General features: G+C 30.0%; 1 protein-coding gene across 1 annotated transcript; it reads right to left on the bottom strand.

Moving 5' to 3' along the window:
* Positions 1-526: 526 nt before the first annotated feature.
* On the bottom strand, positions 527-18,558 carry LOC113522060 (uncharacterized). Its single transcript, XM_052901677.1, has 11 exons — positions 18,303-18,558; positions 17,755-17,929; positions 17,057-17,117; positions 16,119-16,245; positions 13,775-13,871; positions 12,791-12,916; positions 11,740-11,853; positions 8,703-8,782; positions 3,518-3,626; positions 2,407-2,545; positions 527-759 (listed from the first exon to the last, which is right to left on the bottom strand). The coding sequence occupies exons 2-11, from the start codon at positions 17,792-17,794 to the stop codon at positions 606-608; spliced, it is 1,047 nt and encodes a 348-aa protein (XP_052757637.1). The 5' UTR covers positions 17,795-17,929; positions 18,303-18,558; the 3' UTR covers positions 527-605.
* Positions 18,559-19,203: the final 645 nt, after the last annotated feature.

Here is a 19,203-nt window from a genome sequence, read left to right as displayed (position 1 = left end):
TAGCAGATTTCCCTAGACATACGGAGTTTCGATTTGAGGTGAATTAACTTGGTCGTATCTGATCTATTGAATGATTTAGGTGGAATTTCCCACGGATGTGTCTTCAATCCCAAGAATGAATTATAAAATAGGCGATATGAACAAATATTATACAAGAAAATTTTAAATATCATAATAGTCAAATTTAAATATAGATTTTATTTGCAGTATGCCATTAATATACAGGAAATAATTAGATAGATACACAATCGGAGACCAACCAAACATTGCACTAAATTTTAAGCATCCAGTAATGTCAATAATCGAACTTTGATAAAATTTCTTATAAGACCAATCGGTATCCTTTCAGATAAAAAAAAAAATCCAAATAGGTTTAGAACTAATGGAATTATGAAGTAACCAAGATAAATAAATAATATAACCGATGTGAGAACCTCCTTTTTTTAAATATTTTGACTGAAAATACCCATAACAACATGATTTTCTATTAAAAAAAAGTAAATTTATTTTATTATTTATTATTTAAACACAATGTAATGTCAAGTAAAATGTAATTTGAAATTTATTACAGAACATATCGTATTTAATATTAACTGTGAACCATACTAAACATTCGTACCGTAATCTTTACATAGTTTAGCGACGTGGTGAACAGCGACAGCGGTACGACGCGGCAACGTAGCGACGTCGTCCCCGGTAGCTGGGCGCACGTTGAACGCTTGAAATCTAGATGTGCCTGCCATCATTCTACCTATAACCCTGCAAATTGTCAATGGGCCCTTATCATCGCGGAAAATTAAAATTGTCCTTATAAATTTACGTATACATTTTGCTTTGCTAATCATCATCATCATCATCATCACAGCCAATATCTATACTGTTAAATATAGGCCTCCTGCATAGACTGACATTAGAAACTGTCCTGGACCACTAGTATCCACTGTCTCCCTGCAATGCATTTGAGGTCGTCACTTCATCTAGTGGGGGTCGTCCTACATTGCTTTCCTAATTACGTCATCAAATCATGGTGATCAGTGAATGCTCGGAACCTAAATTTGCCTGCCATCATTTTGCCTATATCCCTGATATATATTATCATAACAATATGGGTGAAAGGAATTTTTAATACCACAAAGGTGACAAACAAGTCAGTAACAGAGACTTCTTTAAGAATAATAATAGTATAGTAATCCCGCTTATATTATCGGTTTATGATGCGTAATACCTCTGGTACTGCAGGCGTTTTATAACCGCTTACCATCAGGTGGTCAGTGGGCCATATGCTTGTTTGCTACCTCAGTGGTATAAAAAAAATGATGGTAGTGTACTAGTAAGAAAAGGTGGGTAAGGATGAACTTATACCAATTAAACTATCGTAATGAATTCACCAAGATTTTTTCCAGAGGTAAACGCGAACATGTCAATCTGATAAAGCATATTGCTAGTAATGGAATTACTAGTCCCTAACAATGCCTTTTAAACCTTAACGGCCTCATTGCTGCTCTATCTCCATTCGTTCCACCTTGAAAACCATCGTAATCAATTTCTAGTGAATTTGTCACAATAAATCGACTGACCTGACCTCATTGTCACCTATCATTACTCACAGGTACCCTGCCAGCGAATATTGATAGTCCGGACGGAGTTATCATTCCATTTTCACCCCATTACAAAATTGGTCCATCTGTTTTGTCCGCTATTGTACTTAAAATAGTATTAGAGCTATGATCTTATAAATTTGATAGTGTAACGTACGTATCCCTTAGAAACTATTTAAGGATACTGTCCCCAATATAAATAGCTTTTATGTTATGCCTCATTAAATTTTATCGTGTAATGCGATATTTATTACTTTATTCAGGTCTGCTTACATGTTTTACTTTACCTAAAATGTCTGTTTTATGGGTCTCTTTGCAAGTTACATGTTATAATAATACCTTCATAGTAGACTGGTAGACTGAATGTAGAATTTCCAATAAAATAGCAGTTTTTATAAAACGATTGCTAATATGGTTATTGATGTACTAATATAAATTATTAGCTAGTTTAACCAAAAATTGTTATATAAAATAAAATTCATATATAATATTATAAAAATTTTAGCATAATATAAAATTTTTATTTCAAATAAATTTACTCAATTCATCACAAGAACTAATTGGTAGTAGTATTTTCACATGAGTTATAATTAATATCTTATTAACATATGTATTATAAACTTAAAAATTTGTAAAGATGTTTTAATTTTTGTCGCTAAGATCTAAATGAAAGAACGAATTTGCCATATTTCGATTATAGGCCACTATTTATCCAGTTTATTGAACATATTTCGGTAATGTTGACAAAGTTATGAGAAATAGCTTGTCATTAATAACTCTAAAGTGTGATTATAATGTTATGACTCACCTAATAGTACAAGGCGGTTTCAGTTCAGGCAGTAAAAAGTCAACCTCGTAATAAACGACCTGCATAGCTGGACCGTTTTCGTCTCTCACCACTAAATTCTTGGCACACAATTCGCCAGCTCTCACACTCACACATTTTGCTGAAATCAGTGTTTATCTTTTAAATATTAAAAAAAAAAAAAAAACTAAATAACATTCACGAAAATGATTTGAACTACATGCTAACATACAGGTATACACCATAAATAAACTTAAATCTCACATACACTCATCTTTGGTAATCACATTTTAATTGCTTAAAGGTTTCAATTTATGTTTAATAAAATGAAAGGGAACAATTTGTGTTTGAAATCACCTAATGAACTACAGCACATTTTGATGTAGTCGCATACATTTATTAGTTTTATTGACATCAAAGGAAATATTTTACAGGTGTATTGTAAGCAGTTTTTATGAAAAGTCTCATATTGTAGTACAAAGAAATGTCCTTCTAATTATAAAGAAACAGAACACCTTAATTGCAGACATAGGTATATATATTATTTATACTGGGTACCTTAAGTACATTCATACTTTAACTTGACGAAATAGGTACATATATTTTTTAAAAACATTAAAACAATTTTCAAACATTCTCATTGATTATGTAAAAAGTGCACTGATATCAAACTTAAATAATCGTAAAATAAATTGTACATAAATCTATCTTTAAAAATTATACAGTTACTTTATTAATTGGAATTTTTTAAATTGGTCCTTTTTGCCATCAAAATATAAATTTTGAGTGATATCCTAATATTGATTCTTATTGTATGATTAACATTTTAGTTTGTAATCAGAGCACTTATAAAGTAAACAATCTGAAACTTAAAAATTGTTCAACTGTTTTTTTAATCAAGAGATAACAAGATAACTACGGAGCTTTGTTTTTGGTGCATTCATTAGTCATACATTATGTGAAATATATTTGTTTAAGGCCTTATCTTGTAAATTTATGATAGCTGTAATAGTTGACAAAATGTTATATAATAAATAAATAAATAATGTCACACGTTGCAAATCTTCGGTATGAACGCTCTTTATAAACTGTCTTCTGTAACAAAGTCACTTACCAACGATCTCATAAAGCACTAATACGCCGATATCTTGTAATGACTTGTGCCATTTGAGAATCTTTTCCACCGGACCGGAGAACACTCGTGTTCCACTTTTGTATAATGCCTGTGTACATAATTTATTCCTGATTATTTTCTAATTAATATCGAAGTAAAGGCGATTATAAAATAAGACAATGCAATTATATAAGAATGATAGATATACCATGCGCTACTCATGCGAGTTAAAAAAAATAAATAAATGAGAAATAATAAGTAATATACAAGTATAATAATATATTTTATATATATAATAATAAATTATATTATATCTGCTCATGTCTATCGGCGACGGTTACCACTTTCCATCAGGTGGGCCATCAGCTTGTTTGCCATTCTTAGTTGCATGAAAAAAAATAGTCCCTTAGCACTTAATTATCTTTCTTACTTCTCAATAAAGAATAAACGTTGCAGATGATTGAAGCATAAAGATTTTGAGTTATACTATATCATGTTAGTATCTTACTAGTATAATAAAATTGTCACTATGAGTAGATGATGTATGTACATTAGAGATATATAAGAAAAACCGATATGAGAAGTCTTAATAAGAAGAATAGAAGCTAAAACAATATTTTTTAGAATTTTCTTCTGTCTGAATGTTTGTTCCGATATCACGCAAAAACTACTGCATAAAGTTGTATGCGGTTCTCACAGTCGTATAACTGAAGGTGTAACTTAAAAAGTGATATAAATTTACTTTAAGAGCTATTTACAAGTATTTTTTTCAGTTAAATTTTTAGTTTAATTTTCCTACTTCTAAAATTCAAGAGTACAAAATAACCGGCAAAAGCTAATTATATAATATAATATAAATATAATTATTATAAATAATTACTAAAAGGTTGTAAAGATATTTAATTGTTAATGTTGCCCTGCTGAACAGATTTAAATGAATTTTAACATAAATGTAGGTTATATCCTAACATAATACATAGGAAACTTTATATATAGACACAGCTAGTTAAGCATAAAAATTATTCTTATGGTTCTACTATCCCGTAATTTCAGTACCATAAGAATATCACCTTTTAAACTAGAATACAAGCAATAAGTATAGCTGCCTAGTAGTAGAAATAAATGAAACTGGTATCTAAATATGCAGATATCTCTGTACAAGGCATTCCTTTGTGATCCAACGAGGTATCGTATTTTTTTTGGGTCTATTGTCTGGGGTTTGACGTAGTAACTATTATACGAGTATCTGGGGCTTAACATCGCGAACACTCATGTTTTGCTTATTTCACTGTTTTTCATTAATTCCTTCTATTATTATTTTTTTACTACTTTGTACTGAAAAGTGAATGTACACACACAAAACGGGCTTAATCTAAATCATAAATTTAATCTACGAGTATATAGATATTTATTTAAATCTGTATTTAAATATATTTTAAAAGAATTGTTATGAGGGTTCTTATAAGATCAATAGAAGTCAAGACAACAGTTTTTAGAATTTTAGTCTGAATGTTTTCTCTAATACCACACAAAAACTACATTATCGTATTTTATGTGATTTTCATATTGTATTCTTAGAACGCGAACTTGTAATCTGGTATATACTCATATTTTAACCTACCACTAGACTTGTTTATTTCATTTTCAATATTTATTCATCTTGTAAAGTTGAACATTAATACATCTGCTCTCTTATGCGTGTGCCTAATGTTAACATATACATATTGAATAATATTTATTTAAAAATACCATGTAATTTATACAATATCTGAGTTAATTATATTGGTAAAGGTACATTAGTCACGATATTTCACTCCAAAGAAAATCCAATGAGGTGTAAACATGAACTTAAGAAGTTCACAGATACGGAATAAAGACTTGAAAATGTCTCGCAGCCGCACTTGTCTGTCGACGCTACACGAAGTGATTTTTTATTTCTGTTTTTATTAGAAATATTTTTCATTAAGTTGAAAAAGGAAGTTCTCGATTTAGTGTTTTTATTTCTTTTTTGACTGGGTTATAATTACTTTAAAAATGTTTCTACATTTATTTTGTTAAAATTAAAGTCAATTACTTTTTATTTTTGATTTTATTTTACATTAATTTATTTTGAATACATTTCCATCACGCCTGTCTGCCATTGTCGTGAACTGGAATAATTGAATGTCGGATAGTCTAATTTAAAAGACCAATTTAATTTCTATTCATAGAAGCTCGCAAGTTACTCGTTTTAGTCTTGATCCTTAAACTGTACGTCACCATCAAAATTTTGACACACATACACCCAAAAAATATGATTCTAGCAACTATATAAAAAAATTTTATCTACGCATAACCATTGCTAGAGTCAAACGTTTACCGAAAAACTTAAACTCACTGAATAAAAAATACTAGTAAAAAGGCAGAAAAACTTTATAAACCCCAATAATAAAACGCCTAACATGCGTGATAGTAGTAGACTATATACTCCTGTTATGAATGAACTTGTACTCAGTAGTAAAATGTTAATAAAGAAATATAGCTTGTATATAGTCAACATTCCCTTCCTAGATCATATTTTTTATAAATGCAAAAAAGTCACTAATCGTGAAATCATAAATCTTGGTTGTAATAAGCAAAAAATCGGAGACAAAGCAACGGATATTGCATCTAACGGACGTACCGGAGTTCTTCCTTCAACGGACTTTATTTACTTCGACTAAATCACTAGCCATTACTTTTGAAAATGACAAAGAGGAAAGTGCTAGCAGTTACTTTTATTGGAGGAATTCTTTTCTGTTTTTATTGTATGAAGTTATAATATTATTTGATTAACAAACCGGATAATATACTAAGGTAATTTTCGATGGTTATGCTTATAAAGTCGTAGTTTCTTACATTAATGAACTTAGGTGGGATGTATTTCATACAAACATACACACACATACATATGTATATACTTAATTTGTTAATAACATATATAGTAAAGGGTATAACGGGATAAGTCTGTGATGAATATAACGATATAAGGTAGTCGAAACGCAATGTTTTTAGAAGCAATAAGTATTTTTCGGACCAGGAACCAAAGTCAAAATTTGAATTTAATTTTTGAAACATTTATACGAGTACAGAATCAGTCACGTGACTCAAATGTATATCTTGAAGGAAGTTCTTCACTTTCATGAATATTCTAAGTTGTTTTACCTTTTACATTAAATATCATACAAAATACTAATAAAATCTGTCCTACTCAATCCCGTTTGTCAAATTGTTAAAAATATTTTTCGTACAAAAAAGATCAGAATAACGGTTATTTTAGTAAATATTTAACGGAATCCGGTTATCGGGAAAACAATATAAAAATCAATCGTAGTATTCGTAGTAAATCTGCTACGTTAAATGTTTTTCAATTGTTTTTCCTTGTCTATGTCTATCCATAGTTTTCCCTACAGAATCTATTTAAATAGATAATACAACTATATATACTACAACTAGAATGACACATAGAAATAAAATGTCAAGTTTTATTCTTTTTCTATAGCATCATATTAGTAGTGTTTTGAATGAATGTAAAATTTATTTATATAAATAAAAATAGCAAATAAACTGACGGCCCTCTAGAAAGTGGTAATCGTCGCCTAACGACATGAACAGTACAAAGAGCAATGAATACTAGATATAGATATAATAAAATTTGTATGATCAATTTGAGAATTTGTAAGAGACTAGTAAAACCTGAAGTGTAACCATTTAGGTGCAAAAAGGCTATCAGTTTTTATAATATCACAATAATTAGATAAAATGTAACTGTATTGCTTTCATATTAGATTGAAGTTCTCTTTCTATGTCTGTGATTTCCCCTATTTCGACACCATTACATCCGCTATGGTCACGGAATGTTTGTTATCACCAGACAGGCAGACGATTAAATGCACAAACGGATATTACAGGGGCTCACTTAGTTTCGCGATTTAACAGAACAGTTGGACCGGAAAAATCAACACATGTGTGACTGTTACGCTACTACTGCGTTATTTAACTGCTAATACATATATACGCTAAAATACTCTCCTGAATCTACTGATTTAAGAAGTATAATAGAAAAAATTCCTCTATTCATAATATTTTTTTAACAACATAGAACCTTTTTTATTGGATAAAAAAATTTACTGAAATAGATGTTATTTAGCGGAAGTCCAAGTTTAATCCAACTACTATTAGTATAATAAAATCCAAAATACAAATCTATCCTTGAGGAAAAGATGAGAGGATGCAGTGCCAAGGGACAGTGTGAAATGTGGAGGAAAACGTGTAAGATCAGAGCTCTTTTCTGATTTTAATGTAGTGTACAGAAGACTACATCGAAAAAAGGTCAAATAACGAAGGAAAAACTAAGAAAGCTAATCCAATACTAAGCTGGATATGTAGTAAAGAAGAAAATGAGTAAGAAAATACAGCAACATCTCTTGTTATTTGAAGTAGGTACATATATCAAACTTTTAACTGCATGTTTTGGTTTATCGGGACTGTAAAACATAATTTTTCATTGCACGTGAGGCAAATACAAATAAAATGGACCATAAATTTTATTAATATCCCACAGGCAAGCGTTGTTGTTTTTTTTTTTTTCTATACATCCCAGCCCTTTTATGCCGCAGCTTCATAATGTATTACGTGAGTTCTTTACTGGCTCTATAGGCGGTTATTCAAACGTTTTTATAAAGTGTACGCGATGAGAGTTCTCACTGGTAACTTCCTTACAAACTTATTTAAATGGACGCCCTAGTTAATGCACTTAGGGGATGAATTTTCAATAATTTTGATTCACAGTTTTCCACTCATTTAATAAACTGTTCAAGTACAAGAATTCTTTACATTTCATTGATCAAGTTGTATACTATAAATGTACCAAACATAATTTTTTAACCACGTACATTATTTGTATATATTCATAATATAACTAAGAGTAATAGCAAAATAAAAAAAATCTTTTAGTTTGCTCACGAGCAATTTTTAAAATATTCATTTAATAAAACTGAAAAAGCTTTATGTTTAAAGGATAATGCAAATGTTGAGAGACTTTAGTACAAATATTCTTAATAAATTAGTGGTAGTTTAATTAGTCTGATTACCGAGTAGCATCGCAGAATGAAGTAAGCGCAAAACTAAATTAGTGAGTTAACTCTAGTTTAATAAGTTTACTTACTTTAAGTTTATCAGAACGACTCATGAGTACAATTTGATGCTCGTGTTTGGAGGTTCCTAAATTTTCTACCTTTGACGACGCTGAAAAAATTAATTATTTATTTAACACATATTACATTATTTATTTAGGACTCATCAAGTGAAATCATAAGCTTTGCGGCTTTTTTATGTAGCGCTGACATTTATATGAGTAATTACAAGATACTAAAACTATATCAATCAAAACTTATGTGTACATACGAGTACATTATATATATATATATATATATATATATATATATATATATATATATATATATATATATATATATATATATATATATATGTACTCATATAGTTAAGTGTGTGTGTGTGTGTTAAGATGTGTCTAAGATGTAACACATAAACGCAAATAATGCTTATTTACTCTAGCACACTAGCTTTGAAAGATTCCATATATATAAAGTGACCCAGAGACACCGAAACAGATTCTATATAAGAATTTTGAATAGGATAAATATTTTTTTTATACAATTTAGAATAGCAAACAAGCTGACGGCCCATCTGATGGAAAGTGGTAACCGTCGCCTATAGACATAAGCAGTACCATGTACATAACAGAGTATACTGTTTCGCCCATGATACCCCCCATGCGTTGCCATTCCTGAGGACTCAGGTATTATTCCTCTGTAACCTGTAAATTCACGCCATATCCCACCCTTTAAACCGAAACACAGCCATACAAACACAACTGTTTCACTTTATATAAACATACATATATATAATTTGAAAGTTTGGAGGCAATCATGTTGGAATAGTTGAATAAATTTCGAAAAAAATAAATATAGTCATAACTGAAAATCTTCGTATATAAACATTATAGAATACGCTGTGATGTCCATAGTTAGATTTATTCTTTTACTACTTTACAAATAAACTAAAATTTTAAATAATAAATATGTATCTAGATTCCCTTTGCATCCATCATTGAATCTACTAAAATTATATATTAAAAAAAAAAGAAATATCGCATGTATAAGAAGAGACAAATAAGTAGACGTCAAAATGGAAATTTAATACAGGTCTATGAATTCATTGAATCGATTGAAAACTCTGTTAATACAATTATGTAATCTTTGAACCCAATGATCTGCCTCCAGTTAAATAGATATTTTAAGAGTATTACACATAAGGCTTAAATTTAAAATATTTCTTAACATAAGAATAAAATAAAAGTCCTCTTTATTCAAATAGAATTGTTTACGAGCTCTTTTAAATCTACAAATAATATTAATATCAAATTGAAATTGTTATTAACTTTCACACATTTTGCCGAAAATAAACTCAACAAAGAGTGAGTCTACTTAAACTATATTCATTAGAAATTTAAATTAACATCAAATTTTAGCTTCATACAAAAAAAATTTACTCATAATTATCACTATAAATATCTCGAGTCTGTTGAAAAAAAAATACAGGAGTCTAATATTATTTTTTATTCATTTAAATTAATTAAATTTCCGTATTTTCTTTATATTGTAAAAACGCCTACACTAAAAATTTTTAATGTGTCCACTACATATTTCGTCCGTTGATTGCTGTAGTGATTTGTGAAAATCAACTAAATCTTCTCGATTTTCAAAAATCCTTCTACCACAAAATAATCATAATTACCAATAAATATTATTAATAATTTATTTTTTACAGTTTGTCAACTGTAATAATACCATCCCTTACAGATATATAAGATATTTCCTTCGTTTATTGCTTAAGTATATAAAATACATTTGGCTAGCCTGGAGACCTATATAGAAACTGTAGTAAATAAATTTCAACATGACGACAAACTTGTAACAACTCACTGTATTTATAAAAGACTCAAACTTCATTTTGAACATCGGAACCGAGAATTCTATTTACTGAAAACTTTATAGCAACAGAAACAAAGATGTAAATCCGTTCGGTTAGTAAATGTACTCCTTTAATTAAATCACGTCCTTACACGATGATAGCGGCGACTTTTTGAACTCATAACCCATTGGGGCGCGACTCGAGAGCGGATTCAACCAAGTATCACAAAGTTTGTCTTTAGAACTTAGTTCTCTCGAAAATACGGAGTAATGAGCTTGTTAGGGCGAGTTAAGGAGCTTTAGCTTCGCGCACGTATCTATGGAACTACCACACCGCTAGGTTTAACCCGAGTTTATACAAGTTTGGAAGGTGTTACTCTGTTTTCGATACAAAGTATTACAGAATTTAGAAAAGTCTATATTTATGTAAGAAATTTAAAAATTAATATAAAATTCATATCTAAATATTAAAAATTCATTTAATAACGAATATTACGCGGATGAATAGTTGTAGTCGTACGTTAAACATTTCGAAGTATTTACTTACTGAAATAATTAATACAATCTAATGACCTATTGAATTCACCCATCTTTATCGTAGACTAAACGATTTTGTCTACATTTGCCAACGAGTTGCCAATCCGACTGCCAAGAGTGACAACTATTGGCAAAACCCTCCAATAGGAGGTCTCTGTTCAGCAGTAAACAGTTAATGGCTAGTACGATAATAATGATCAAACAATTTTAAATTAATTGCAATGAAGAGGTTGTCTGAGCTTATTTTACAAATAGTCTTTTAAATAAATCTTTACATACATACATTTGAAGAGACTCAAGCACCCACTTACCTGCTTTTCGAGACTACACGCATATCCTATAATAAATAGGCCATAAGTTACAATAATTGTTTACAATAAGACGAACCGTATACTTATTTACCACTCTTGAAGTATAAAAAAAATTATCACAATACGTTCGTTATAAACGCCAGCACAAACTTATTTAGTTACACGTTCAATGCGTGACAAACTGAGTTTGTCACAGTCACATTCATTAGGAACTTTATTTTAAAGCCTTTTTCATTACAAACACAATTTGTTGTAAATGTGATACGTCACTTACTCAGTTCATCACTATATTATACTACATGTATAATAGTCATGAGCGCTATTGTATAAAGTGTATACCTATTTAAATGTTCTCATTTACCGTTTGTAGGTGTTTGTGGTGTAGTTTGCTGAACTTGGAAATCTCGTCTAGGTGTTTTGGTTTCAGTAATCGCAAAATCCTTGTTAGGTGGTACTTCTGTCCTTTGTAGATTTTCTGGATTGCAATCATTATTTTAATAAGAGTTAATTAAGAATTAATTAGAATATAAATGTCGTATGATAGAATATACATATCAAAGTAATAGTTGTTATGTATATAGGTACAATATGAAAATAGAGGGGGGAGGGATTATTAGTAATGCGAGCATGCTAGCGGTCCCATTGTCAACGATATACCCTATCAGGTCGACCTTCACCTGGTCCCCCCTGGAAACGGTCGTGCTGAATTCCAGATATATTAATCACGATGAGCTAACTGACCTGCCTTTTCATCTTCACCTAGCATACCTCACTGGTGCCCCGCCAGCGTATACCGTTACCGCAAACGGGGTACCATATCATAATCATCCATTAAAAAAAATATGAAAATAAATGGATGTACCTAAATTACCATGGAGGAACTGGAATGTTCTATCATGACTAAATCGAGCATCTTTTATGAAATCATGAAAATTATTACATTTTTTAAATTTCAATATAACAAGTAGCAACTACTGTAGTAACTACATTTATGTCAACGTTTTCGAGGTCGTTTAGGTTACAAAAGTAACGCAGAGACAGGACCAAGAGTTTCATAAAACTTACGATAAATAGTTAAAATTTTGTTCCCAAAAATATTTATCTTGACATAATTAACCATTAATTAACAAAATCAATTTTAATACATAAATTTTTGTAATCGATAAGATTAGAAAAATATATGTATTAAAATCTATTTTGAATTAGGGAAGATGTAGCATAACATAAGAGTACGTACAAACAAAAAATCACATAGTCATACCTAAGTATCATTAGCGAAAATATGATAAAGTAAAAAAAAATAGTCTAAATAAGGAGGTCCCCTTTCGAAGTAGATGAACAAAAATAAATAACCCAAATAGGTTACACTATTAAGCACATTATGGTTTAATAAAAGCGTAGTTCGTACCTACCTTTAGACATTTGCGGTTGAAACATTTTAGCCTTATTTCGTTCCGGCGCGAGCAAATTGCGATTTTGATAATCACGCCCAAAAGGCGAGTTAATAGGCATAGCCGACCTTTCTTGTTGCATTAAACCTAATAACAAATAAACTGTTTATTTTATTTAATTATTATTGTAAACGAGGAATACGCGAACACATAGGTATAGAAATAGTCTAAGCTCACAAATTATTTTCGCTAATAGATTTACACAATAAATGTAATATCTGTTATAGCGCAGTGAATGTAGTTAATGGATAATATATAGTTTTAACAAAATTCCAAGCCAATAACTTTAATTATCATTTTTTCCCATTTCCCATTATCATATTTTAAATGGACAGCTTATCGATGATAACTATATATATAAAAAAATAGCATAGGCCAGCGATTCCTAAACTTATACCTAAGGCCGGGTAAACAAGTCAGATCGACCTCCGTGCAGTCGCCCTTAACCATCGTGGTTAATTTCTGGTGAATTCATTACGGAGGGCCAATTAATCTGACTTTATTTTTGCCTATCATCACTCACTGGTACTATGTCCGTTTATACAAATAGGTCAGACGATAAACGATATAGATAGGCAGTATCCTACAGCTTCGCCCCCGTGAATCAGTACGTAAGGCATCCTAAGTGCTATGTAAGGATATACTTTATCTATGTACCAAATTTTATTCAAATCCGCTCAGTTTTTGCATAAAAGACATCATATATACTCACAAATTTTCGCGTTTACAATAGTAGGTAGTAGGATACGTAGAGGGAATAATTAATATTGCAATAGTAACAGTAGGATAGGATGTACCATTTGGAAACGGATTGTCTGTTGAGAATTTTTAAGATTTCTCATTTAAACGTATCTATAAATTATCACTAATGTAGAACTCTTTTGACTTTTTTATGAAACCACTCGGTTCTGCAGAACTCACTTTAAAAAATAAGTGGTTACGTACCGGTGGCGATGAAATTCGCATTGCCATCTGAATACGGTGCTAAATATCGAGGATCAATTCCAGAAATAACTTGACCTTGTCCTTGTCCTTGGAGATGCTAGAATAAAAAAAAAAACAGAATTACTTTTTTCTATTTTTAAAATCATTAAATTATGTAAGAATATGTTGACATTTCATTATACTGATTAGATTATTCTACACACATCTAAGTAGCTTATACATACATAATTAATTATGTAAATATTTATATCCAAAGACAAAAAACAAAAATAATCGATTTTTATTAATATTTTTTTTTTATCAAATCCCCATTTACCGCAATTCCTAAACACATCTACCATCTCTAAAAGTATTGAGATTATCAGTATCGATATCTAAATATGGAAGCAACTCTCAGCAGTATTTCCGAATAGACACGACATTGAAACCTTCAATAAAAGCATATATTCCCTCTTAAAAGGCTGACAACACGCCTGCAATTTCTTTGATGTTGTGGATGCTATGGATGGCGGCAATCACTTACTATCAGGTGAGCCGCATGCTCTTTAGATAGATAGATAGATAGATACTCTTTATTGTTTCCTCCAAAATTACAATAGTAAACTTATTATAAATATAAATAATTACAAGAAATAATCACAATGAGAAAACATATTATCGCTAAGAGCGATCTCTTCCAGACATTTCAGTTTGGTGGGAGGCACGATGAAAAATTTTGTTAGTTCTAAATTATTGATACATACACACATCTACACACACATAGCATATATATACATACATATATATATATATATATATATATATATATATATATATATATATATATATATATATATACACATATATACATATACATACATGGACATAAACGCCTACACAAATACATATAAAATATATAAACTGTTCACGAAAAGTATGCAAGTAATAAGTATGCTAGACATATAAACATATTAAGAAGATAAAAATAATAGTTCTTCAGTTTTGCTTTTTTTTTTTTCGTAAGGAAACTGGTAAAGCATTCCAAAGCCGTACAGCTTGCACCGTAAATGATTTGTCATAAAAATTAAAGAAATGTACCGGAATCTTCAGCTGAAGGCCCTCAGAAGACCTAAGATTAAAAGAATTGACGGTATGCAAGAATTCAAACCGTTCCTTCAGATAGTGAGGGGAAGAAGAGTTGAAAAGGGCATTGTGGAGCAGTGAAAGAATATGAGTATTCCCATTTACTGTAGTTCATATTTTCTAAGACCGAAAATAAATCTGATAAAAACATTTTGAAGACGCTTTTGTTAAGCCTTCCGTAAACACATCAAGAATAAGTAAAAGAGATTGGGATAGCCATTTTGGTAGCAGTAGGAAGGAAATTACTCTACGAAGTGAGCATACAGATCCGAAACTATTGACAGATTCTCAGTATCGATATCTAAATATGGAAGCAACTCTCAGCGAGTATTTCCGAATAGAACGACATTGAAATCTTCAAAAGCCTTACTCCAATCACTTATATGTTTAAGATAAAAGCATATATTCATATAGATGGTAGAGAGAAGTTAGTTGGTCAGATATTGAGTCAATAAGAACTGAAAAAAGGAGAAGAGACAAGACGCTTAAAAGTATCGCCGACAACACGCCTCCAAACAAGTAGTCAATTTCAACTACAGGCGGAGATGAAGAGAGCGTGTTGTATCAAAGTCGACGGTATTGAACGCATTACTAAAATCTAGCTATGGATGGCGGCCATACCCGATCGAATATCATCAGTAAACTTGACTAGTGCTGTTACTGTGCTATGACCGGGTCGGTAGCCAGACTGATAAGGGTTCAATAGGTTGTTTTCATAAAAAATTTTGTCAATTGAGTATGAATAAGGCGTTCAAGCATATGAAAGTGGTTTGAGATTCTCAGAATATTTGATTTTTTTTATATGGTTTTTAGCAATGAAGCATGAAAAAAAATTTTGTTTCTGTCCATATTCAATACGAATAGATAAAAAAATTCAGTCTTATCAACTCTACTTACCGTCACATTTCACAGTGGTATATAATTTCCATTTTTACAAGTGTCCATTTGTAATCATCATCATCATCATCATATCAGCCCTTAACTGTCCACTGCTGAACATAGGCCTCCCTCATAAAGAAAGGTTTTGTCAGTAGTTGCCACACTTGGTAGACGGGTTGGCAACCGCAGTTAAGCTTAGGTGATGTTTTACGAGGGACACTGCTGTCCATCGACCAGTAAATTTTCTTAGTTGCCTCGTAGGACACCTACGGAAAAGGCAGGGATGGCCCATTCTGTGCCAGGAACACACGGCAAAGCCCAATAGAAACATAATTTAACTTACTGTCAAATTTGGAGGTACAAAAGATGTTGAATTAACATATGGCGCGGCTCTTACAAACGATGGATTTACTCGCTGTACATTTTGAAATTCAGAGCCGTATAAGCCACCATAGTAAAGTTCAGAGGGGCTGAAATTGAATTAAATACTTAATAATAAACAGATATAAAATGAATATAGTAATTATGAAAACTTAATTTGGAATTGGCAACGTAATCACAAAATATATCTATTCATAATATTATACAGTATATTAATTAATGTAAACAATTCCTTAAAACTAATGTTAGTATTCATTAATAGATTACCTTTTTTCCTAGAAAAAAAATATACCGATTATATATATTTATTTATACTGACGGCACTATATATTAATAAGTAGATATGTACATACTGTACTGTATAGGGCCGTTGGTACATATACTTTTATTGTTTTTTTTTTAAAGAATTGTAATTTGTTTAGTTTTTGATTAATGAGTAAGTGTACTTAACACTAACCTATTACTTAAAACTAGTGAGTTTTAAGTAATGGGTTACGTTAATGAACATACAACAACATAAACATATTAAAAAAAAAATATCAGACGAATTGATAACCTCCTTCCTTAGGATGTCGCTTAACAGTGGGTTTATTTTTTTGATCTCTGAGATGAAAAAAACTAAGCCAGTTGAATTTAGAACTTCCTCCTTGCGAAAATAATGTCTTAGATGTTCTATGGAGTAAATAAATACCTATAAAAATGTATTCTTATCTGTTTTGATTTTATATTGCTTAAATATCTATACTAATAGCAGAGCAATAACAATTTGTATTAAAATAGTTACTGGTTGAATGATATGAACGAGAAGTTATAGGAAAAAATTACATAGTATAATGTTACCTACAGCTATATAAGTTTGTAATCAAAATAAACTCATAAGTAAGTAAATTACAAACTTACTAAATATCACTTTCTCCTGGATTTCCAGAATAGTAAACATGCTGATTTCCTTGTGGATACTCTAAAAATGTAAATAAGGTTTTTTAAGTTTTTAACTTAACTTTTTGGAATATGTTGATTGACCGAGATAAATAGTAGTTAAAAAGAAAAGATTTAACTTTCTCTATCCCAAATAGTACCTATGTGTAAACCAAATTTATGACGACTGATTTAAGAATAGGTAGCTAGAAACAGTTTGTATGAAAAAAAGAAAAACTAGCACTTTTTCCATTTTACCCCCTCATAATAACTTTCATCTGAATTCAACTAATATTTGAAAAAAAAATACGCCGAATTTGTATAGCCGTTCTCGAATTTTGCGTACAGCAATACATTTAGTGATTCATTTTTATTTAAATGAAAGATTACTGTATGTTCTTGCAAAAACTACTAGTGTAATAATATATACTAAGCTGAGAATACAAATTAGAATTTGGCTTATTACCTATAGGATATTTTTCTATTACTACAGTAAAATATCTTAGTTCTATTATGGTAAATACTACTCGCGAACATAAATCCCTAGTAAAACATATTAAAATAGTATTATTAAGTAATTTATCTCATAAAACTAAGAGTTTATATCTAGTTTAATTATCTAATAATTCGTAAAAGAGTTTATAATCCAATGATTTGATCGTTGATTTTTTATGACCTACCTGTTCCAACTCTTGGCTCTCGTGTTACAAATCTGTCCATTATCTATAATTTATGAACAAGTTATTGTTTGTACCAATATTTGTAAACAATTTTTTAACTCTCAAAACTTGCTATAATTTCCCGCCAATATTCAATTTTTTTTTATGTTTTCCTGCTTTATGGAAATGGTAGCTCCTAAGAAGCACGCATTTTTTTTTATTTACTACTTAGCCAATGAGATAACAAGAATAATTATTATAAAAGCTACTATGAAATTATAATTATTTCTCAAACTGAGTAAAACGCTCACATACAATTGCTAATTTAAAAAAGAATAATAATTACATAATATAGTGATTTCTAGTCGCTGGATAGGTTAAATCTTTAATTAAATACGTTATGTTAAATGAACTTTTATTATATTTAAAGCTTAAAAAACGCACTTTGAGGTCTGCGCCAAAAATAAAAATAATTTATAATAGTAAATTTAGTTCATAAATTGTTCAATAGAAGCAATACTAATGATCACTTGCTTTTAGGTAATTATAATTAAATATTCGAAAATTACCAAAAATGATTCCCGATAATAGCTACTCATTGCAATAATAATACAAATTGTCCAATATAATATCTTCATACGTCTTTCTTGAATGTATATTTATTAAAAGTAAGATACAAACGTCTTCAATGCTAAAATTTTATGATGCTTGCTATTTGAGTAAAAATTGCCTCCAAATATCGTGTTCATCTTTATAAATATCAAATATATTTTTCACCGTTTGCATTCAACTTGAAACATTATATGTTTTCCCACTAATTAAGAAAAAAAGCTGGATTCGCAAATAATATTCTTGATCTAAGAGTGTCTGTCAAATATAACAGCGTCACGTCAATTGAAAAATATTTGTATAAAATCTATACAACCAGTTCAAACGTTCAATAAATTTGAAATATAAGTAGTGTAATATACATATTAAGTCATTAATAAGAATAAAAGTATTATATTATATTCGCCAGAACATTTTACATAATTGTTTGACATAAAATCCTAAATCTATAAGTATATTCACATACGCACAAGTTATATCCTTCATATCCATAAACATCCTAGATCATAAATATATATCCTATAAATATTCTAGACCTAATCCTTATCCTTTCTAAATTCGCTTGAGTTAAGTATTTTTATTATTACTGTCGTTACCCCATTTTGTTCTTGCTAATATCTGTGCCTCTAGTGAGAAAGGGTTCAATTCAAAATGGTCACTTTTCAGGAGAGCCAAAAAACTATTTTAAATAAAGAAAAAAAATTCTGCTGCTTTTATTATTTGCTAATTGAACAAGTCAATGATTGCATTTATAGTAATTTTTTCTCCTCTTTCTTATAAATTGTATTTTTGCTATAGTTATAAAAATAATTCTAATACCTAATCACACTTAACAAAAATATTAAAATCTAAATTAAAACG

This window comes from Galleria mellonella, unplaced genomic scaffold (genome assembly GCF_026898425.1).
Source record: "Galleria mellonella isolate WM207_F2 unplaced genomic scaffold, CSIRO_AGI_GalMel_v1 utg788, whole genome shotgun sequence".
NCBI classification, from domain to species: domain Eukaryota; kingdom Metazoa; phylum Arthropoda; class Insecta; order Lepidoptera; family Pyralidae; genus Galleria; species Galleria mellonella.
The sequence above is the reverse complement of the archived record's forward strand: the minus strand, read 5'-3'. Positions and strand labels throughout refer to the sequence as shown.

Bases quoted from the DNA above. Each gene is read 5' to 3' on its own strand.
- LOC113522060 (XM_052901677.1), bottom strand. From the start codon at position 17,794: ATGGACAGATTTGTAACACGAGAGCCAAGAGTTGGAACAG. The intron at 12,917-13,774 runs GTACGTAACCAC...ATTTGTTATTAG, and splicing joins TGCGAATTTCATCGCCACCG to GTTTAATGCAACAAGAAAGG. The intron at 760-2,406 runs GTGAGTCATAAC...GACAATTTGCAG, and splicing joins AAACCGCCTTGTACTATTAG to GGTTATAGGTAGAATGATGG.